At 39.9% G+C, this 24,710-nt stretch overlaps 1 protein-coding gene across 1 annotated transcript; it reads left to right on the top strand.

Moving 5' to 3' along the window:
* Positions 1-3,774: 3,774 nt before the first annotated feature.
* Positions 3,775-22,782, top strand: notum1b (notum, palmitoleoyl-protein carboxylesterase b). The gene is made up of 11 exons (XM_053633923.1): positions 3,775-4,611; positions 9,402-9,454; positions 9,550-9,645; positions 12,911-12,971; positions 15,806-15,864; positions 17,363-17,465; positions 19,922-20,113; positions 20,210-20,307; positions 20,410-20,557; positions 22,281-22,328; positions 22,442-22,782. The coding sequence occupies exons 1-11, from the start codon at positions 4,298-4,300 to the stop codon at positions 22,755-22,757; spliced, it is 1,488 nt and encodes a 495-aa protein (XP_053489898.1). The 5' UTR covers positions 3,775-4,297; the 3' UTR covers positions 22,758-22,782.
* Positions 22,783-24,710: the final 1,928 nt, after the last annotated feature.

Raw genomic sequence — 24,710 nt, 5'->3', positions numbered from 1 at the left:
CAAAAGGCTCCAGATAAGTGGATTGTGAGCGTGCAGTAATCAAAAAGAACACAGAGGGGGATGAAGGGAAATGCAAGGGGATCTTGCCACCAACTGTGCCAAAGCCAAGCTATTAATTGCTGACAAGTATGGCACATCAATCAAACTTTATTGCTCCATTGGGGAAAATTAGGTTTGCAACAAAGAGTGAAAAAAGAATGGGTGAAAACATCATTACAATTAAGAAACACAACATAAAAATAAAACACAGTGAGATCATGGGCTAGGCATCATAAAATTAATTTAATCCTCAATGAGTAAGTCATATACTATGAGATTCCATTAGTGTAAAAAAATTTGGCTGCAAGATACCAGTATCACACACCATTAGTGCACAAGGTTCATGGACACTCATGACTTAACCGGCTCATACCCTGTCGCTCAGTGAAGCTACCACAAGTCTGACATTTCAACTGCATAGAAGTTGAAGGCTATAATATAGGCTAGCTTCGTTTTTGGATTCATTCCCCTGATGTTTTTCGTCTTGTATCGCACTGCTGTGGCTCCATATGCGAGTGATTTAAGTGGCATGTTTTCTCCTTTAACTGAAAGGATTGCGACAGAAAGAAAGGCATAAGTCAAAGAGGCTGGGCGGATATCAGTGACAGATCCATTTCTCTGCCATGAGGGCAGGAGGGGTTTTGTGTGTGTTGGGGAGGGTATAGGGGGGCTACAAACACATACACTATGCACACATCCACTCACAGGCATGGCTTTGAAGAGCTCTGAAATGAATTCCTTGATCACAAGGCTATTATAAGCTTATAGCATAGCTGGAACACAACATAGTGGCCATAGTGGCTAGTTTAGCTGCACATCCCAAAATTCCTGTTTTTGAATAAGACAGGTCTCTGTTAAAGAACAGCTGGACACAAACACAAAACCTGTACAAGCTAATCCAACACTGCTGGTGTTAAATAAACACTATACTGTAAAAAAAAAAAATGGTACTCTCAGTATAAAGTACTATAGTGTCAGAATAAGGTACTGTACTATACTGTCTGAATAAGGTACTGCACTATACTGTCAGAATATGTATTGTGTACTGTCAGAATAACTACTGTACTATACTGTCAGAATAAGGTACTGTACTATACTGTCAGAATAACCACTGTACTATAGTGTCAGAATAAGGTACTGTACTATACTGTCAGAATAACCACTGTACTATAGTGTCAGAATAAGGTACTGTACTATACTGTCAGAATATGTATTGCGTACTGTCAGAATAAGTATTGCACTATTCTGTCAGAATAAGGTACTGTACTATACTGTCAGAATAACTACTGTACTATACTGTCAGAATAACTACTGTACTATACTGTCAAAATAAGGTACTGTACTTTACTGTCAGAATAAGGTGCTATGTTAAATCAGCACTCTCAGTATAACTGTAATGGCCTACAATTTACAAACAATATTAATGTACCGTGAATGGTACTTAATGGTACATTTTACAATGTAGGCTATGATTATGTATTCTATGATTATGTAGGCTACCTGTAATTATAAAACTTACCTTTAGCCATAAGACGCTGAGTTGGTTCTATGACTCGTGCGCGTTCTGTATCGTTAAAGAGCACCGCGCGCTCGAACAGGTGTGAATTTGGCGGAAAGCGCGCGACGGATTAGGCGGATTGTGTTTCTTCATAGAGGATCTTCATCCCGTCTGATTTTAATTGAAGGGGTGCGAATTAAGACCTAAAAGTGAAAGTTAAAAAAAAAAACACGTTTACTTGAAGTAAACACCACAGTCGGAGAGGGAGGGCGTTAAAATGTCATTTAATATCCAAATTAGTTTTAAAAAATAATTTTTAACTAATGATTCAATAAATAATTAGTAAATACCAAATTATGTGTCCTCTATCAAAGTAGAAAAACAAATGTAATTTAGACTTCCGAGCACCCCTACAACAGGCCATACCATTTCTCAACTCTTGAGGCCCCTGGAGGGAAGAGAATCACTAATCTATAGCTACTGTGTTGTTCATACTGTATTAAATGAAGAAATATACAGACAAACACATTCCACTGACCAAATAATTTGAGGAAACCCATAGTAAAGTTCACTCTTATTCGGTTTCTGTACACCTTGTGTTTATTGAGGGGCATTAAGGTGACAGACAGACTGGTTTTACCCCGGGGGGGAAATTGCTGCCGTCTGAATAAACAAACAGCGCAGTTCTTATCCGTCCAAACGATCAGCGAGGAAATAAAACTTCAAACGCTCCTCTTAAACGGCCTTTTCAGGCCCAGTGTTTGCCTCTCTACCTCCGAAAGCAGAGGAAGTGTGCTGCAAAGGGGAAACGAGCTCTCGTTTGAACGTCGGCATGGCTTTTCCAGTCAATTTAAAACGTCTGTTTGTTTTGATTTGTTTGATTAGCCCTGCTGATTTGCAAACGTAGTTTCCACACATTTTCACCCAAAACACTTCAGTCAGATGTAACGCAATGATCTGAGTGTAGTTATGACCAAAGATGATTATGAATTAATTAACGCCCCTAAAGGACTTTAAAGGTTCGTGTATCCAGCTATATACCAGCTCAGTGACAGGTTTACAAGCTAAATGCATCTTTAAAATGACAAAATTGGCCCCTAAGTAGGAACCACACAAGTTGCAACCCTGCTAGAAGAAAACAACAACAACAGAAACCATCACAGAAATTCTAATGGTTTCCAATACAATCATTACAAACCATCCACTAACCATTAAAACCATTACCATTATTAGTACTTAATGGTATCCACTAGACATAACATGCCACCAACAGAAGTCAACAAATTACCAGTAGAGACCCACAGGGACCATTATAATTTCCATTAAAACCAATACAATTCCCATCGTTAAAACCATTACAAATTCTCTGGGGTTTCTACTGTTTGTTTTTCTCAGCAGGGAATTTTCAAATGTACACTTTAATACCATTTGTCTACCTCAGAGAGTGTTAATTAAGTGTCACTTGACTTTCTTTTACCCCCAGGTAAATAAATTTAATTATACTCTACAGAATAGACCATTCACAATTTTTTGCCCTTTCATCATGGGAAACGTCTTTTGTTACTATTTAAACCTTTTAGACTAGCCATGTTTACATTTCTCGACACATTTAAAACACAAAATCTAATATCCAGTAGTGATGGTGCATTAAGGCAGAAAGGGAACATCTCAAGACCACTGACGTGGATGCCTTAGTAACACACTGTAAACATCTAGTATGTATATTCTACCTTGAATCACGCAGTGTGCATTTAAATATATATATTTTTTACTTTACATCATTTAAAGGTACACTGTATCCACATATCCAGGTGAAGGATACATATTAAAGGTACAAAAGATGAACCATTAAGGGTAGCACCTTGAGAGTGGTGTCTGGAGTCTTATTCTAACAGCAAAATATAAATCCTTTTATTCCCCTTGAAAAACATTTTATGAACCACCATCTTTTTACACACACCTGAAAGATTATCTTTAAATTCCACTTTCCATTTTTTTTCAGACGTGGTCAAGAATTTATCCTGCGTAAACTTAATACCTATAGGGTATTGAAACACAACAAAACGTCTCTCTCTCTCTTTTTTTTTTTACAATAAACCTAACGACGGAATCTAAAGCAGCTCCCACCTGGAGACATAATGCACTTTATTTAGAATGGACTATTTTATAATCCCATCTAATTCACTCATACAGGGAGTAACAAGCCACCTGGGGATTCAGCCAACAAGAATACGCGCGTGCCGATGAGTCACGCCCCTTCGACCAGCCCACTGCTCTGATTGGCTGAGAGGAGAGCGCAGGGCGAAATATTTGAATAAAATCCCCACAACGCTTGTCGCGTGGAAATTATGAATCCACAACTGACATGGACGGTGGAAAGGGATGCCATTCTATCATGTTCTTCAATTACAACCCGCGAGATTAATCAAGTTGTTTTTTGGCATTTATCTTTTTTAATGGTATTCTATTACTGATGTTTAAGGTTTCCATGTGTACTCGCACTGAATGGCCATTTCTTTCAGGAGAAGTGATGTTTGGTGATGTTTCAGCTGAGATATAGTCCAGAACCTCTGAACCGTCATCATTAGGTTATAACTTGTAGTCAAGAAGTAGTTTATAAGAGGACAGAAAACTGGAATCTGGAAGAAAACACATGCAGTGATTAGGCTACAGAGCGTCAGCTGTCTGTCACTCAACCTGTTACCGAGCAAGAAGCTCTTGGAGTTACTGCGGAATAAATATTAATTGTTCCGTTTGGAGATGGGGAGACGGACTCCGGTCATGTTAGCGGTGTTGATGATGGTCCTGCTTGTTCCTGAGAGCTCGGAGGGCAGAAAGGGCCGCGGCGGCCGGACTCAGACTCGCCAGTCACAGCGGGACCGGACGGAGACGACAGAGAGCTTCCCTCTGGACTTTACCGCCGTGCAGGACGGCAACGTGGACACGTTCATGGAGCAGGTGAAGAACCTAGCTCAGTCCCTCTACCCGTGCTCGGCTCAGAAGCTAGAGGATGACATGAAGCTTCACTTTCTGGAGAACTCCTCAGTGACCTGCAACGACGGAACACCCGCCGGGTACGTTTCCCTGCTACTAAATAAAGCCCCAGTCCAATGATCAGTAACGGGCGAGTCGCGAATGAATCGGTTCTTAGAGTGAATCTTTTAATTGAGTCGGATCTGACGGAATGATTCACAAGAGCAAATAGCTAAATAATCCCCCCTGCAAGTTTGCGTTAAAAAGATGTTACTGTGTTTTAATTAGTTTTTCTAAGTCATGTGGTATTTATTATTGGCAGATAAACCTGAATTGTAACATGTAAGTGAGAATTTATCTGAGCTGTGAAAAAAGTAGCATATAGTGTATATATCTACGCCATAAAACTATAAAAACCAGATATTTTTTTATTGACAAAACGACCATATGAAACCGTGAGAGTGGATTTCATACTTTGCCTTGTGCATTGATTTTTCTTGAAATTATAGCTAGGCGTATTTAATTCCATTGTGAATTCCACTGTGTCAATTATGAGTCAAATGAATCAAAACTCACTTAATGTGATTCACTCAAAAGAATCAATTAGGTAATGCCCATCAGTAGCACCAACAGTAAACCAGGCACAACTGCACATTGTTTTAATAGTATTATGCCACTTAGGCAAAATTTGTTTGTTTTTATTATTTTGATATACTATTTAATGCACATGGTTTGGGATGTTGCCAAAGATGCCATGCAATATCCTCCAAGTGTTCTTATAAAATAATCCTCATTACATAGAACACCTTGTATGTGTGTAGGGGGGTTTAGTGGTTAGCACTTTTTCCTCGCACCTCTGGGGTTGGGGTTCAAGTCCCATCTCTGCCCTGTGTGTGAGGAGCTTGCATGTTCTCCTCATGCTTCAGGGGTTTACTCCGGGTAATCCTGTTTCATCACCCAGTCCAAAGACATGCATTGTAGGCTGATTGGCATTTCCAAAATTGTCCATAGTGTGTGAATGGGTGTGTTGATGTGTGTGCACTGCGATGGGTTGGCACCCCGCCAGGGTGTCCCCTTGTGCCCCGAAATCCCTAGGATAGGTTCCAGGCCTTCCTGTGACCCTGTGTAGGATAAGATAGATGGATGCAATATAATATAATATAATATAATATAATATAATATAATAATAGTATGTAATATAATCTAATACATGACAGAGACTAATAATTAGTGATAACCACTTTTATCAGAGATTATAAGCAACAATTGATCACAAACTATGTTTTTTCTTTGTTTCTGCTAGGTAATAAATACAGCATGTGTTTCTAGACACATATTGAACATTATTGTAATTCCATTCATATCCCTGTGTACAGTGTGAGGAAATAGCATGCATACAAGACAAGATAGCGGCTGTGTGCATTGTGTATATAACATGCTTACACGCTAGAGTTTGAATAAACAACAGGATATGTGCAGGACAGTACAATAAATACAGAGAGCAGTCTCAATAAATACACAGTGAGCATGTTGTAGAGGAACATCACGGCATAAAGGTAAACAGGACAGCATGAATTATGTGACACCCTGTCCAAAAGATTTGTGATATTAAACAGTCATGAGAATCGTCACAGCATGTAGTGCCAACCTGTTTTCAAGCCTATTCCCGTCACGATTTTGTTTTTGCATGAGGGCTAGACATTGACCAGGACTTTAAAATATCAAGGTGAAGGAAAAGGTGAATTACTTGATTATATGGAACTCAGAAATCAAAGTGGGGAGGAATCAGTTCTCCATTTAAGAATAAAAGTAAGGAGAATTCCCTGCATTCCCAGACAAACTTGTTTAATAAGCACCCTGTGAATGCTGAAAAGAAAATGTTCCGCACTCGTCTTAAATGTGCAGATGTCGAGAGGATCGCAGGGTTGAGGTTTGGCTGGGAACCATCAGAACCAATTTGTGGTCTTACAAATAGAGCATGTTCTCCCGCTCAGGTGGTATGTGTCTGTGGTACATGTTGCAGGTAATGGTGATGCTTCTTGCTATGTGTGACTTTGCATTTTAGGATCAGAATCATGATCTAGGGAGGAAAAAAAAAGTTGCGAGATTCTTTCTACGAATGTATCTCAGGCAGAGGAAATTGGATTCAGTTGCTCTGGAAAGAAATTTGCCTTGCATACAGAAGCATCATCCCAGACTACTACTTTATATCATTTACATATTGCTTGCATTTCGATAATTGTATTTAGTCTTAAATGGCCCACGTCTACAGTATTTCTCACAGGCAAATGGTAGTTAGATGCACCTGACTCACTGTATCACTAAGGAATAGTGTGTGAGGTTTGTGTAAATGAGTAAATTGCACCACTTCTTGGAGAGTGGCTCTGTTTTCTGTTATTAGCCGAAACGTCGAAACTAATCCAGACCAGGGTCTGCAAAATGAGGCATGCTGCTTCCTTACATGTTAAAGCGCAACAGTTTTTTCAGCAAGGCCAGAGACACATCAAAGGGATTCCACGCCAAGGAACACGGCACTCCAGATCCAGTGCTATCTGGCTGCCATACTGAGAGTGTAACACGCACACCCATACACAAATACAAACACATTTTTTCTGTCCACATCTACATTCATTTCCTTAAACATACACTCACACACCCACTCGCAGCTGTCTGCTGAGCATAATCAGTGATCAAAGAGGGCTTTCTGGTGAATGCGTGTGAGGGAGAGAGAGAGACTGACTAAAGACAGAGCATGTATACATGAGTATATCTAAGGATGTAGGTTCACAGCGTTTGAACCTTGCACACATACGGTCACTTTCTCTCACCCTCCTCCCTCGCCTTTCACTCCCTCCATCCATCTCTCTCATCCCCAAGATGAAACGATTCGCAACTCTCTCATCTTTGGCGCAATGTGTGTCTGATGGCTTTATTCTGGTGGGTTTTCCGCTTCTGCTTGATCTCTGTGATAAAGCAGTTGAAAGGGAGGACGAAAGAGAGCGAGAGAACACTGAGCGAGTGAACAAGTGTAGTTCCTTAGCAGCTGTCTGGCACTGAGGCGGACTTTCCCCCTCCTTTAACACGGAACACATGGACTGGCCCTTTAATAGAGACAGTAAGAGATGCTATGGTTGTTTGTGTGCTTGCTGGACAAAAAGTGTGTGTCTTCTCACTCTCACTTTCATCATCCAGTTAGAAATGGTGGGTAATCTTAGTGCTTTTAAGAAGCCCAAAATCATGAATTTAATATAAAATTGAAGTCTGGTGAAGTCAGTAAGGAGGAACATGGCCATCATACCATAACCTGTTAATGAAGTGATGAGCTATATATAAGTCACTAGTAATGTCATTTTGAAATAGGAATAGGTCATGGGATATGTCATGGCATCACAGACATGGTGAGTTACATCACTGATTATGTTAGGAATATGTCCCTGCAATCGTTTAGTAAACAGTACTTGGATCCGTTCTGCAATCCAATCCATACCAGAATATAACAACAACAGCAACGAGATCAGGTCGAGAGCCTTCTGTTCTCAAAATAGCTTTTTGATTAGTGTCCCGACACCCAGGCTTCGCTGTCCACTGCACTCAAACAGCCAAAGCATGTGTTTATCACCGCAACAAAATGCCTGGTTCATAGCTCCTCCATGTCTTTTTGTAATGTCTTCATTTTCCAGGAAGAACAAATGGAGTCTGATGGGCAATTGAGCATAATTAGCTGTTGTGAAGTCACACCACGTAGTCCAGAAATTCAGTAATTATTAATAGTTTTCAGAGAGCTTTGAAACAGGCTCCAAATAAAACGAGGAGAGGGAGAGTGAGGGCCTTCAGCGTAAAATCAAACCCAAATGTTTCAATTTGCTGATCAAAGGCGAAGGTTAGAGCACAGCTTTTTTGGAGAGTAATATGATGCAAGCTGGCGGACTTTGGTGCCGACAAGATGCAGCGCTGTCCAGACTCAGGAAGGCTTGTGGGGGAATAATCAAATATTATGGCTCCTCTATAAAGTCCTGTTTCTGGAAACATGAAGAAATGATATTCAACATGCAGTGTGGTCATCAAAATAGGTGGTCTAAACACTTTAACCGACGAGGATAAACTTCCATTTCTTTCATCTGAAGAAAAGGGCTGATCTCTGTTGTTGGGGCTGTGAGATCAGTTGGCCTGGAGAACAAACCTAGCCTGGTGGATATGATGCTCTTGCTTGTGTTTGCCAAAAGTGTTCTGATGATTTAAAGGTCTGCGTCAAACAGGCCTGATTTTTCAGATTCACTATAAAGCCTGGTTCCTGACACACTTCAGAATTAGGTGGCTCTTGCATAAGAGATCTTACTGGGGCACAGATTGGGGAGAGCTACAGTAATTTCACACGAGAGATTAAAAATAAGTAGAATTTAAGCAGAATCGAAGATCCAGAGTGGTGCAACAGAACCGCATTAATGAATTTGAATCCAAATGGTTCTAGTTATCCATGACTGGGAATCTGGGTGGGTGGGACAGCATTACTCTCTCTCCCCTGTCAATCAGAGTGACATTAACCAACCATGGGTGTCTGTTCACTCATGTATAGTGCCTTCCTCTGAGCATGACATGACACCGATTGGTAACATTTGTGTGATAGGGGAGAGCACGTGGGTGGGAATCTGTGACTTTGGATTTTTCAGAATTCTTCAAGATTGAAGATGGGTTGGGTTACACTCAAACTCTGAGCTCAGTTACATTGGATAGACACTCAATCACAGCCACACTGAGATTTAAGTATCTCAGAACTGAAGGCAGATGATGTACATGACCTTTTGCATCTTTTCTGGGTATGCCTGTCTTTGAGAATCTGCAAAGCGAAATGAACTGAAAAGTGGTTCCTGATTCATTTCTCATTTGGTTGCAGGTACTACATGAAGGAGTCACGGGGAAGTAGAAGATGGTTGCTGTTCCTCGAAGGTGAGTAGACATGTTAATACCGCTTTTATTTCAAGAGTGTTGCTGCAGCATCCACTTTATTGGAAATGCTGCACTCATGTTTGAACGGTTTTCAGGTGGATGGTACTGCTTCAACAAACACAACTGTGACACCAGGTATGACACCATGAGGAGGCTGATGAGCTCTACCAGGTGGCCTCAGTCACGCACAGGTGAGCTCAGCTGCTTCTTTTCTATCCTTTAACCCTCATGACTATGGGCTTTTGTTTCAGATTATCAGGTTATGTGAATGCTGGAGGTGTCTTTATCCATATTATTCATTATAAAACAGTATGATTGCAGTGCTCCTTGATGGAATTTTACCATTCTTTTGATAAATGTGCCTGCTATTCTTTTGCCAAATATGTCAAAAAAGTAAGAAAATAGATTTAGAAATGAGGCAAGATTTACTTTTGGCATAGACCCGAGTAGTTGAAGGTTTGCAGTATTGCACAAGAGCCCAATAGTGTCTCTGACAATCTGGGGATTTGAACTCACAACCTTCTGATTTCAAGCACTGAACCTTAACTGCTGCCCTTATCTAAAAAAAAAATCACATACTTCACATGTGCTTAAATGTATTTCAGATGTGATTATCTGAGCAATATGTGAAAAGCACGTGCAGGTGCAATTCGACATGGTATGCCCTGAAATTGCTCATGTGAACTTGCTCAAGTAAACACATGTCACATCATGTGAATGTGATCAATAAAATCTCATTCCCTACAAAATAAATGAATTAAAAAATGTTCATTTTAATTAATTAATTACTTAATTAAAATGAACTAATTAATTAATTATGTAAAAAATCATGTGCAAATAAATTGATTGGTTTTAAAAAAAAATCCCATGAAGATAAATGAATCATGAAAAATTAAAAAAAAAAAAATCATATGCAAATAAATGAATTGTGTATAAACCACGTGAAAAATTAATACAGAAAGAAAATCACATGTATAGATAAATTAAGTATAAATTAATGTAATGTTCAAAATAAATTAAGCATGTAAAAAATCGTGAAAATAAATTAATCATGTGAAATAAAATTCACATAAATAAATGAACTGTGAAAAAACAAGTAAAAGATTACACATAAATCAAAAGTAAAAGATAAAAATGTGCAAAACATGTGAAAAGGTATGAAACCTATTATGTGATGTGTCTAATACATGTTAAATTTGTGGCTGACGTTTTTCATATTTTCTGTAAAGGAATTGTTTCAAAAGGAGTCAAATTCAGACTTTGGAAATCCATCCATCCATTTTCCATACCACTTATCTTACACAGGCCTGTGGGGAGCCTGGAGCCTGTCCCAGTGAGCTCGGGGCACAAGGCAGGGCACATCCTGGATGGGGTGCCAACCCATCACAGGGCACAATCACACACATTCATGCACTACAGACAGTTTGGAAATGCCGATCAACCTCATGTCTTTGGACTGGGGGAGGAAACCGGAGTACCTGGAGGAACCCACCGAAGCACACGGAGAACATGCGAACGCTGCACACACATGGCGGAGACAGGATTTGAACCCCCAACCCCGGAGGTGCGAGGCAAATGTGTGAACCACTAAGCCACCATGCCCCCTAATTTTGAAATGTAGCCTATATATACTGTAAAGGAAAGATCAGGAGTAGATATGGGGTTAATTTAACATCTTCCTCATTATGACTCCACTAACGCATTAACCAACTATTCTCAATCATTTTGCAAGCAGAGAAAATCCTAACCTTCTATGTATTCAATTGTTCAGTTGAATTCAGACAAGAGACACATGGTCACAAAGCAGCTTCACAATAACCTGGATGTAGCTTTAGATCCCGAATGAACAAGGCAGAGGTGAACGTGGCAAAGAAAATCTCCCAAAGACAAAATGAGGAAGAAATCCTAAAAGTAACCAGGAAAAAAAATCACCCTCTTCTTGGCAATTATATATCATTGCTCTTCTGTTCAGTGTAACATGAAACAGTAGAAAATGTCTTGACCAGATGTTCAGTATGAGCCTCATAGTCCTTATGAGTACAGCAGCAGTTCTTTGGTACTAAAGTATCCACTGAAGAAAGGTTTAGTCTTTGGTAGGGCTGGGCGATATGACGACAAGATCATATCACGATACTTGAGGACATTCCTACGATACACCATACATATACAAACTGTCTGCAAGATGGTAGTAAAATAAACAAAACAAAAATATTAAACCGAGTTTGACTATACTTTTTCTTTTAATGCCTACAAAGAAGATTAAGTAAAAATACGGTCAAATCAAAAAAAAATGTCAGATCGACGGCATCCATTCAGTACCATCTGTAATTATTAAAAAGGTAAAAAATAAATAATACATCACTATACCAACAACATCTTCGAAAAGTGATCATCGATTTCATTTATCATTATATCGTTATATCACCCAGCCATAGTCTTGGGCATAAACTGTTTTTTGGGAAGTGCAGATCTTTTATGGTATCCATGTGGAACCACCCACAACAGCAGAAAATAAGTGTAGGAGTAGAGCATCGGGAGGGATCAGGCAGGTCCAGAGATGGCGGACAGAAGTCCTCTGCTGTGCAGATTTAGAAATTGAGCTTCAGGACTGAGGTGAACAGAGCCCTCTGTTAATTGCAATAAATGTTGACAAGCCTGAGCAGGGTGGCTTAGTGGTTAACACATTTTCCTCACACCTCTGGGTTTGGGGATTTGAATCCTGCCTCCGCTCTATTCAAACCTCCCGAGGAGTTTGCATGTTCCGCCTGTGCTTCAGGCGTTTCCTCCGGGTAATCCGGTTTCTGCCTCAGTCCAAAGACATGCAAAGACAAGTGTCCGTAGTGCATGAATGTATGTGCAATTGTGCCCTGTGATAGGTTGGCACCCCGTGCAGGGTGTCCCCTGCCTTCTGCCCTGACTTCCCTGAGATGGGCTCCAGTAGACTGGAGCAAAATTGTGCTGGATTCGTTAATCAGGTTGAGTAACACGCTGTGGGATGAGGTTAAAGCAATCATCTCTGGTGTAACAGGCTGTTATTTGGTTGAAAGAAAAAAAAAAAAAACAAGCCTTCAAACAAAGCTATTTTATCTGATTCTTTTTGACTAAAAGCTGCCAAATCATGTACACACACACATGCACACACACACAATCTTTCTCTCACATGCCCACAGAGTGAAGCCTTCCTGTTGGTGCTCAGATTGGTTAAGCGGTGACATTGATCTCTGAATTCGAAACAGAATTCTGTAACATGAAGCGGTTTATTTTATTGGAAGCACTTTTGTTCGTTATATACAGTATTTGTTGTATTTGTGGTCAAAGAGGGTGGGTGTTTTCGGTGTTTTAATACAATTTACAGCTGTAAGATCAGAGATGAACAGTCAATGGTCAAAGTCGCAGCTTCTGCACTTTAATACGATGTCCATGCATTAATGGTGATGTATTTTGTGTATGTTTCAGGTACAGGGATTCTGTCTCCTCAGCCAGAGGAAAATCCACACTGGTGGAATGCAAACATGGTGTAAGTACCCTAGACCAAGACTCTCCATACACACCCTGAAGCCTTTCCAGTCTCTGTGAATGAGAGCTCTCATTAATGCAGTCTACTCTCATTGCCAACCACTGCTACTGCCATCACACAAGATGTGTGTTTAAACAGACACCGAGCCAAACACACATACACACACCCATACACCCTGCTTTGATATAGATCAGACCACCCAAGGTCTGTAGGTAAGGTTATACATGTGTGTGTGTGTGTGTGTGTGTGTGTGTGTGTGTGTGTGTGTGTGTGTGTGTGTGTGTGTGTGTGTGTGTGTGTGTGTGGAGGTCGACTGCTGGTGGATTTCACAGATACCGATAACGAAGTTGGGCAGTACCTGCTGATAACCTTTTAATAAACTGATACTTTTTCAAATTGATACTGAATGAAAATATAACACTCAAAGTAAAAAAATAAACACTACTGACTGTACCATGAAAATGTACTGTACTTTTTAAATGAAATAAGTATCTAAATATTAATGTATGTATACTAATAATAAATATTAAAATTAATAAGATATACATCCAAACTGAACTAAAAAGTAACAGTCCAAATAAACAATAACGACCTCCAAAATGAATGGATGGAAAAAAAAAAAACCACTTCAAATAACACAATAAAATTTGTCAGTGGTTAGTTTTTATTTCAATTCTAGAGGCCGTTCTCTGTACTGTATAATGACAGCGGATCCATCTCAGCCGCTCCCGCAGCGGACGCAACCGGGAAAAACTCAGTGTGGATATTTTTTTAACAATTGGTTATCAGTTCCAATTAATCAGCAAAACCGATCAATTGGTCAACCTCTACATGTGTTTATTCGTGTATCCAATCATGGCCTTGATTTGTTAAAGCTTTGTGTGTGTAGAAATGTGCAAAGGTCATAACGTGTGCAAAAATTTCCAAGCTAATTTACTAACAGGGTCTGCAGAGAATTGAATCTTACAAACGAAACAGCATGTGAGGTGCGGTTTTATGTGTTTGCCCTAAAGGTGCATAAGTTACTTTAATTTCTTTGTTACATCCAACATCCCTTTCCCCATCCTCTACCTTCTCCAGTGATACCAATCAATAATTTATTTAAATATCACTTCCATAGTGGATAAGGAGTGTTAACTGTCAGCTGAATTACACCATGTACACACCTAATGTAAAGTTTTCCTACTTCAGTGAAACCCCACAATGCTTAGTGAAAGTTTGTGTATTATACATACTGGAGCCTAATTTTTGGCTCAGACAAAATTCATTCTGAAACATAACACATTGTGAAACTGGAGAGACAAATCCGATTCAAGTTTATAATTCTGCCAGTCCAGTACACACTGTGAGAACATTACATTTTGGAAACTTCTGTTCTGCCAAATAATCTTCCAATCTGTGCTGCCAAATATTATACCATTTTTCTAAACTTTTCCCCTTTTGCTTACATTTTCCCTTTTTGAACAAGGAGTAAACAGAACACAACATTCTGGCCTAAATCCTATGTATGGCTCAGTGACAATTCTTCTAGTCAGAGTAGGGGTACAAGAATGAGGTTAGTGTTAAATCTCTTCAGGGGTCACTGAATGACACCATCACACCAAAGTCCTCTTTATAGATGTCCCGGGCCTTGGATTTGTGTGGGTTGTCCAGCTCCTCCCTCGACAGGTACACGTAAAGGTGCGTAAGTTGTCAAAATTGGTCAAGATTAGATGGAGATGAATAAGATTGGAATTATTTTTACTCCTTGATTCCGGCCACTTGTGTACACAAAGCTTTGTCCTCAGAGCTGATGGTGGTTCAATTAGAGTTAGCATTAGCAAGGGCTGTCATGAGAACAGTCACGCGTACTTAGCCATTCATCATTAAACTGCTCAAAAGCCATGTTACAACACACAAAATGATCTCATGCTGATTTATGAGAATGGTAAAGTGTTTTCGCTGTCCTGTTTTAATTTAAATGGCCTGGGGTCTTACAAGCTTTAAACTCTGGTATTAGCATCATTAGCATTGTTAGCAAAGTTAGCTAAACAACAGGCCATTCAGCTGCTTGAAAGCCAAGTTATAACACTACTGCACAAACACACAAAAATGAGTGTGTACTGACTTCTTGTAGGATTGCATTAAAATGACTATTAATATTACTCCAGCAAAGTTGCTTTTATATTAGATATTTACTTCACATTTGAGGCCACTAGTGTTTAGAGGCTGTGAAAAGGTTCTCCTTCACTGTACCATTTGAACAGAACATAGTCTTTTGTTTTGTGTTCATGATGTATTTTGTGGGGGGCACAGTGGCCTAGTGGTTAGCACATTTGCGTTGCACCTCCAGAGTTGGGGGTTCGATTCCCTGCCCTGGGTGCAGAGCTTGCCTGTCCTCCCCGTGCTTTGGGGGGTTCCTCCCCAGTCCAAAGACATGCTGATTGGCATCTCTAAATCGTCTGTAGTGTGTGAATGTGTGTTTGTGTTTATGCCCTGTTATAGGCACCCTGTCCAGGGTGCCTATAACAACCCCCCCACCCCCCTTGGGCCCCAAGTCCCCTGGGATAGGCTCCAGGCTCCCCCGTGACCCTGTGTAGGATAAGCAATAGCAGAAAATGAATGGATGTATTTTGTACAGTTTTCTGATGCTTCTCATATCTACACATGTAGCTAGGATTATGTCCTGTTTGACTCTACCGGGAGTCAAACGTGAACTTCTCTTGAAACGTGAACTTTTGTGTGATTTGTGTCGCATGCACCGTTATTTTGAATCATAGTAAAGCAGGGCCTATGTGTGTAAACTAGACCGGTGCATCTGACTGTTGTGTTCGGTATATTGTTGTGTATTACAGATTCATCCCTTACTGCTCCAGTGATGTGTGGAGTGGAGCTTCACCAAAGACTGACCAAAGTGAGTGATCATCTATATCATTTATCTGCTTGTTCATTGTCAGTTGACTCGACGGCTCTTAACTGGCAAGTGCAAAAGATTATAAAAAATGGATTGACTTCATCTGAAGTGAGCTACAATTAGACTTCACTTCAGATTTTCATGCCGATATATTAGTGGTTAAAATAACCAGCTGGCTGACAGAACACACAGCAAATGTTTTCTGTTGCATCATATGTTTTGTTTTGTTTTTCCCCCTACTCACACATGCGGGCCACTAGGACATACTGTAGCATCTCTTTAACAGTAAATAATTCTGTGAGTCTGGTAGTAATTAGTTTTGTTAGAAATTTTATTGATTCTGGTAATTATACGATGGTCTGTAAATATCCATGCATCAGTAGATATTTAGTATGTATAACTAGGGGTTTGGTCTGATTAACTAGGGGTTTGGTCCCTTTTTCACTTGTATTTGGGTGAAGTGGTATTTGTTGTGTTAAAAAAAAAAAAAAATGATAAAAGACCATAAAAATAGCACCTGAAGAAGAGCAGGAAAAAACTGGATTGAGCCAGTTAATTAGATTAATCAAATCAAGTCAAGTTTATTTATGTAGCACCTTTCAGTTCAGATTCAGACAGTTCAGAAAGAGATGTATATGTATGTGTGTATGTATGTGTATATAAATATGTCATTTTTTTCCCCCCTGATTATCTTGTTCCTGTGATATAAAATGGAAAAGAGAAACAAATAAAAAAAATAAAATAAAAAAAAAGAATATGATCAGATGGTACTGCTGCTGGTTTCAAGTATGTTTCTAATATAGCTTTGAATGTTAAGTGAATTAGAGGCTCCCGAAGATTCGGGGAGTTGATTCCATAAAAATGGTACTTTGTAAGCAAATGCTTAACCATCTGTTAAGTTGTGTTTTTTATTTTTTGTTCGTTTGTTTTATTCTTGGAATCGAAAACAAGCCGAAGCCATGTGAGAGTAAGTCAGATAGACAATATAGTGCTAGGCCATGTAGGGGTGACAGGAATAGCAGTTTGAAATCGATACAGAATTTCCAGTGTAGGTCAGATGAGATTGGAGTTATGTGGTCGAATTGCCTGGATCTGGTAAGCACTCTGGCAGCGCTGTTCTGGACAAACTGTAGCTTATTTAGAGACATAGCAGGACTGTTAAACAGAAGTGAAGTTGCAAATGCATGGACTCGTGGCATCTACACAGATCTCCTTACTTTGGATAATTTATGTAAATGGTAGAAGGCTGTTCTGGAGCTAAAGTTTTGTTTTGTTTTTTTCCAAAAGGTAGGTCAAATGTAATTATGACATTATTGCTAGGTGTGACTGAGAGCTAGGTGTGGGAGTGTCATGCCATTAATTGTGCCATCAATTAGCCCCAAGTATCATTAGAATATAATAATGGGGAAGAAAATGCACCATAGTTATACCACTGAATTCTTCTCATGTTTCCATGACAGATGAGCCATACATGTTTAACACCTTTCCTTCTCTCTAGATGACTATGCATTCATGGGATCCCTGATCATTCAAGAGGTTGTGAAGGAACTCCTGATAAAAGGGCTGGATAATGCAAAAGTCCTCCTGCTAGCTGGGAGCAGGTCAGTACACCGTGTGTTTGGGTGTGTGCGTGTTTACTGCTGCCCCCCCCCCCTCCCCCCAAGCCAGTTCTCCAGTTGGTCAACAGTTTTGCTTAGTCACACCTCTTAACACACCTGTACCAAGTCATAAAAGTACAGACAGTACACGCTTCAGGTGCTTTGGAAGCCGCGAGAAAGCAAAAAATGTGGACCGTCTGGTTTAGTAGGACGGATAAATTGTTGCATCAAAGTTCTGTGTGGTCAAATCTGATAACAATACAACATAACGTAAATAACAAGCGTATGCAAATTCCACTGACGGTTTCCATATTCATCTATTTCATCTTTGAAGTATGTGTCATATATAAGTTAATAATCATAAAAACCATAAGTTAATCACAGCTGTATATTTTAGTCTGAACGAATCCCGCCTCCGCCCTGTGTGCACGGAGTTTGCATGTTCTCCCTGTGCTTTGCAGGTTTCCTTCAGGTACTCTGGTTTCCTCCCCCAGTCCAAAGACATACGTTGTAGGCTGATGGGCATTATCCAATTGTCTGTAGTGTGTAAAGGAGTGTATGTGCGACTGTGCCCTGTGATGGGCTGGCACCCTGTCCAGGGTGTCCCCCACCTTGTGCCCCAAGTTCCCTGGGATAGACTCTAGGCTCCCCCATGACCCAGTGTAGGATAAGCGGTATGGGAAAATGGACGGATGGATAGATGGAATCAGAGGCACACGTGTGCATCTTTTATAATCTAAATATTCATTTAATCAAGTAAAAGATTTGTTTACGTACCATAGTAGCTCTGAAATGGAAGTGCAGTCTTCTTGGGCAGATGGGCCATTCAAAGACACCTGGAACAAAATGATGTAAACTTCCATAACTGTCTGTACGCAATCACCAACTTCCTTTATTAAGAACACCTGTACACAATCACATTCATGCAGGTATCCAATGAGCCAATCCTGTAGCAGCGCTGCAATGCAGAAAATCATGCAGATACAGCTCAACAGCTTCAGTTAATGTTCACATCAAACATAAGAATGGGGAAAAATCTTACGGATCCCGGTGACTTTGATCGTGGCATGGTTGTTGGTGCCCGATGGGCTGGTTTGAGTATTTCAGAAACTGCTGATTTCATGGGATTTTCACACACAACCGTCTCTAGAGTTTACACAGAATGGTGCAAAAAAAACAACGAACAAACAAAAACAACATCCAGTGAGTTGCAGCATTGTGTGCAGAAATGCCTTGTTGACGAAAGAGATCAGAGTACAATGGGAATACTACAAATAATAATATTAATACAAATAACCACTCTTTACAACTGTGATGAGCAGAAAAGCATCTCGGAACATGCAAAGCACCAAACAGACAAGGTACAACACAGAACACCGTTCTGATATTTTTGACATGAACATTAATTGAATCTCATGACCTGTATGTGCATGATTTTATGCATTGCACTGCTGCCACACTGCTGCCACACAGTCTTATAAACTGGTGATCCATGTAGATGGCATGGTCATAAAAGAGCACAAGATGATGATGATAATGAGCGAAAATGCATCATGGAGCATGCATCACCTTGCAGCGAGAGAATTGCGTGATTCATTCTAAGCTGTGGCAGTTCTGTATTTCACAGTAATTAAATGTTTTGTCCGAAATACACTCCTGAACAAGATGAAGGTGATTTTTTTGACAGCCTTAATCAGCCTTCCTCTTAGGTCTTAGGTTTAGGAAATAGCGAAAATTTCACTTTCCCCTCAAAACATTTTACAATATCGGCCATCTGAATGTCTTAAAGGCTTAAAGTTGGAGCCACTCGGGTCTAGTTACAGTTGCTAAGCTATGATGTTCAGTTGCTTCTTAAAGGAATGGGTTGTTTTTTCAACACCCTCATGCTCAACTGTTTCCATGGAGTGAGAGCAAATAAGAGATGGAGAGAACGGGAGAAAGCTACGAAAATCAGCGAACATTATTGAAATGTTTGTAACACAAATGTATATATTAATTTTTCTTAGAATTTATATATGATTGGAATTTAGGTGTACACTAATTAATAGCTAGAAATGTACATAAGGGTACATACACTCCCCATCCACTTTATTAGGAACAGCTGTAAACTGGAACTATCCAGTTTGAGAGAGTCTGTGCTCATGATAGCCTCAGATTCCTGTTTTTGTTTGAAAGGAGTGGAACCCAGTGTGGTTTTCTGCTGTTGTAGCCCATCCACCTCAAGGTTCGATGGTTTGCGCCTGCCGAGATGCTTTTCTGCTCATCACAGTTGTAAACAGTGATTACACTATATCCTTCCTGGCAGCTCGAACCAATCTGGCCATTTTCCTCAGACCTCTCTTATTAATGAGGCGTTTCCTCCCACAGCACTGTTGTTTAAGATGTCACTTTGAACAAAACAGATAGATAACCGTGTGTGTGTGTGTGTGATCGTGTGTGTGTGTGTGTGTGTGTATCAGTGCTGGAGGCACAGGTGTTCTGCTGAACGTGGACCGTGTGGCTGAGCTCCTGAAGAGTCTGGGGCATGGTTCAATTCAGGTGCGAGGGCTGGCCGACTCGGGCTGGTTTCTGGACAACAAGCAGTACCGCTGCACGGACTGTGTGGACACCATCGGGTGTGCCCCAACCGAGGCAATCAAAAGGGGCATCAGGTGAGGAGTCTTACAAGGGCAAAATGAAGAGGGATGGGGGGGGATAGAAAGAAAGTAAAGAGAGCAGAATTTCTCATGGTGTTTTCTGTGCTGTAGGTACTGGGGCAGTGTTGTACCTGAGCGCTGCAGACTGGCTCACACAGGAGAGGAATGGAACTGCTTCTTCGGTTATAAAGTCTACCCTACCCTGAAAAGTAAGACAAATGCTGCCCTCTAGTGCTTTTTATACTCGAGAGGAAAACATGGACAGAGTTTAGGATGTGGTCATGCTTATGAATGCTCTCTCTTTCTCTCAGGTCCAGTGTTTGTGGTGCAGTGGTTGTTTGATGAGGCTCAGCTGACAGTTGATAACATTCACCTTACGGGGCAGCCGGTGCAGCAAGGCCAGTGGCGTTATATCCAGAACCTGGGCATTGAGCTCAGGAACACTCTCAAAGACGTCCCGTAAATATTTACACATTTTATCAGTTTAAAGGTATTTACAGCTGAGGTCATAAGTTTTTTTTTAATATATATATTTAATTAATTAATTTATTTATTTTAAAAGATGGATCATAAAAATTATATTTTGTTTTTTATTTACAGTCCTGAAGAAGCTGTTTCACATAGCAGATGTTTAAATATAGTCCACATGACACAATAATAACTGAATTTACACAAATGAACCGGTTCAAGCGTTTACATACGCTTGATTCTCAATACTTATTATTATTTTGTCTTCTGGGAAACATGTAAAAATCTTATGTAGCTTCTGAAGGGTAGTAGTAAATGAAACAAATCAGATCTTTAAACAAAACAATTTACACTGTTCATTCCGTTCAAAAGTTTACACCCCCACCCCCCTGGCTCTTAATGTATCGTGTCATCTTCTTGCGCATCAATGAACATTTGCACCTTTTGTAATAGTTGTGTACGAGTCCCTCAGTTGTCCTCAGTGTGAAAAGATGAATCTCAACATCATATAGCCACTGCTGGAAAGGGAATATGCAGAAATATGCAGAATATGCTGAAACGCAAAGAATGTGCAGGACCTGAAGGATTTTTCTGAAGAACAGTGGGCAGTTTAACTACTCAGGACAAACAAGGGACTCATGATCAACTATCACAGAACATAAAACCGTAGTTGATCATCCAGATAACTACACACAGTATTAATAATCATGGTTGTGTAAACTTTTGAACAGGTTCATTTGTGTAAATTCAGTTATTATTGTGTCTTGTGGACTACATGTGAACATCTACTATGTGAAATGGCTTATTCAGGGTGGTACTAAATAAAAAAAACTAAATGTAATTTTTATGATCCCTCTTATTTAATAATAATAATAATAATAATAATAATAATAATAAAACAACATTTAGCCGATTCTGCAAGGCGCATGTAAACTTATGACCTCAACTGTAGTATGAATGAGCGATAAAATTGTGATTATGTAAATGATGATAAATGCCCTGACATGACTGTACGTGACTGGGTAAAGTGGTGCTGCACAGCCTGCATTTGCATAATGGAACATGATTATCCCTTATATGTAACGTAAGGAATAAAACCTGATGCTGTCGTAGGAAAATAATCAATGTTGGGATGGGATGGTGTGATGGCTGTTACAACCCTGAAATATTTTCCAATAACAGCACTTAGTACTTTTCATAATTGGTTTATAGTTACATTATATATTACAGCAGCTATAGCGGAGTCATTCCCTCACTTCTCTTTTGTTCTCTTAAAGTTAAGACATAAAAAAAAAACACCAAATTGAGACGTTGATCCCATATCGAATAAAGTTACAGCTTGACCTCGGAGTGTTACAAAGCTTTGACACCAAGGACTCTTTCCAAAAGTGTGAAAATGTGGGGTGTCTGCAATACAAGCCCTTGTAGAAGTTGTTACTATAGAAACAATAAGAATTAAAACAAGTGCATTTAATATAAACCTTGCAGATGGAACTACTGCTAAACAAAGCGGCTGATAGAAAATGTTAGGATTAACTGTTATGGTCATGCCTAACCACAAATTATTTGCTGTAAATAAATAAATAAAGTAGCTTTATCTCTGACTGAGCTTAATTTATAAATGCATAAAAAAAAAGCATGTCCTGGATTTAATGACCCAACAATATGGCTTAAATGATCAGATCTGATCGTGTGTTTTGTTTGTCATTGACAGGGCCATGTTTGCACCTGCCTGCTTATCACACGAGATTATCACGAGAAAGTGAGTATTCTGCCTTTGTCCTGTCCTCCTTCTCTGGTATTGATGATGCTGTTATTCTCCAGTCACCCTGCAGCCCCTTGTCTGACTCTCTGTCTATGTTGCTCTGTCTGTAGTTACTGGATGGATGTGCATGTGAAGGGCACGTCTCTGCCTCGTGCTCTGCAGTGCTGGGACCGCAGCCTCCAGAACAGCCTTCGTAACAACAGCAGTCATCGGTCTCCGCCTCGTGCATGCCCGCTACATCTGATCGACAGCTGCCCATGGCCTCACTGCAACCCGACGTGCCCTACGATCCGAGATCAGATGACCGGACAGGAAATGAGCGTCATCCAGTTCCTCACTCATATGGGCTTTGACGTGCAGCGCATGGCACAGCAGCAGGGCATGGAGGCTAGCACGCTACTGGGCATGCTCAATAATGGCAACTGAGCCATGTACACAGAAGCTGAATGAAATCATACACACACACACACACCATTACCAGTATGAGTTAAGCAGCAAAATGGCAGTATGAACTGAAGAGTCAATTGTAAATGATAGATATTCACAGGTCCCTTTACAAGGATGTGGATTTAATTTTAAAGGAAGATGTTTTCAGCCATAAGCATTTGTAGCGTATGTGTGATTTTACCAGACAAAAAAAAATAGCCGGTACTGAGAAAAGGACAAAAAAATAAACCCTGAAACTTTATAGTTGAAGTCTAAGGACAGTTGCTGACACTGTCAATAAATGTCTCAAACAACTATATAACTCAAAATTAAAACCTTTCTCTAAAAAAAAAAAAATTATAATTAACAAAAAAGTCTTACTGAAGCTGTTCTTAGAGTTTTATCCAATTTATGACACTGGCACAACACAGTCAAAAAAGTACAAATCTAAGGTTTTGTGGTGTCCAAGTGCCATCCCATGAAATCAGTCCCAACCCTGCAAACAAAACCATAAATTTATACAATTAGGCTTGAAAAGATTATACAAAAACAGGCAGCATGGTGGTGGTAGCGCAGCCACCTCACTAGGTTCCCTGCTTTGATTTTGAGCTCAGGTTACTCTTCGTGTGGAGTTTTCCATCTTCTCCCTTTTTGTCTGAGAGTTTCATCTGGGTTCTCTGGTTTCCTTCCACCTCCCAAAACAATACGGGTAGGTACATAGATTAGCTATGATGAACTGTAGGGGGGGAGAGAGAGAGAGAGAGAGAGTGTGTGTGTGTGTGTGTGTGTGGTGCCCTGGTCTGGACTGACTTCCCATCCAGGGTGTACTCCCGCCTCATGCCCAGTGTTCCTGGAATATAATCCGGTTTGACCGCAACCTGACTATACTGAAAATGAACGAAAGACTGAATAATTGTTTATTGACTTCCATTATAAGTGAGTTTGAATCAATAACTTTTCTCAGAACAGAAAACTTCTTGTCTGTTGTAATGACACAAACTCTACACTATGGTTGATGGTGATCAGGTTGAGAATGATTATTATTTTTCCTCTCTTTGTATTTCTTTTCTGAGGATATACAGAGTCTGTGTTTTAACCGAGGATGCAAAATCCCCACTGAAACATATATAATATATATTTGCATAGCTCAAATGTTTAATTATAATGGGACGGGTAACCCTCCAGCTCTCCAGACCTCACTGTTTCGAAGCCATGTGGAGGTAGTTTCACTGTAACGATAAGCTTTTTTTTTTTTTTTAAACCGCCCCCTACTGGTGCCTCAAGCAAACTGCAACAAGGGGTCATTTCTTTGCATCTCAAGATGTCAAGCTCATAAACAGGGTTTTTTTTTGGACATTGACTCTTTCCTGTTTGGATTTTGATGTGTACAGCAGGACCATGGCAGCATAAGATGAGATGGACTATTCAGAAAGAAGCCCTGTGGTGCTACAAGAACATTTTAATTAGGTTATAGCACTTTTTTATTTCCAGTTTCACAGCAGTCTCTCACAGAACTGTACAATGAAACGACCTGGTTTCCTCAGGATGAGCCGGACTGTTTCACTCCACCAGAGGAAGGAAGAGACTGCTAGCATAGGAGGCGCTGATCACCCGACACGAGCTCATGGGCATTTTTTTATTTTTATTTTTAGAGAAACACATATGCTATTCTCAAAGAACAAACAATCAGCGTTTAAACTCTGTCATATTTTGTAACGTTCCTAAAGAGAAGATAAGCTTAAGTAACACTGATGAAGTTAACTATTTATTTTATTTTGTGAATCATATTTATAAGTAACTGAGACAGAGAAGAGATTCTTTGTAAAGTGTACATACCTTTTCACTTTTTTCTTTGCTGTTTTGATCGCATGTCTTTGTAATAAATCTTTAAGATACATTATAATCATGGCAAAAAATGTTTACCGGTTTCCACTTTTTTATTTATTTATGGCA

This window comes from Ictalurus furcatus, chromosome 10 (genome assembly GCF_023375685.1).
Source record: "Ictalurus furcatus strain D&B chromosome 10, Billie_1.0, whole genome shotgun sequence".
Lineage (NCBI taxonomy): Eukaryota > Metazoa > Chordata > Actinopteri > Siluriformes > Ictaluridae > Ictalurus > Ictalurus furcatus.
This window is presented reverse-complemented; position numbering and strand designations above follow the sequence as displayed.

Coding starts and splice junctions, on each gene's coding strand:
- notum1b (XM_053633923.1), top strand. CDS start 4,298: ATGGGGAGACGGACTCCGGTCATGTTAGCGGTGTTGATGATGGTCCTG. Junction 4,612..9,401: donor AACGACGGAACACCCGCCGG/GTACGTTTCCCT, acceptor ATTTGGTTGCAG/GTACTACATGAAGGAGTCAC. Junction 22,329..22,441: donor CACGAGATTATCACGAGAAA/GTGAGTATTCTG, acceptor CTCTGTCTGTAG/TTACTGGATGGATGTGCATG.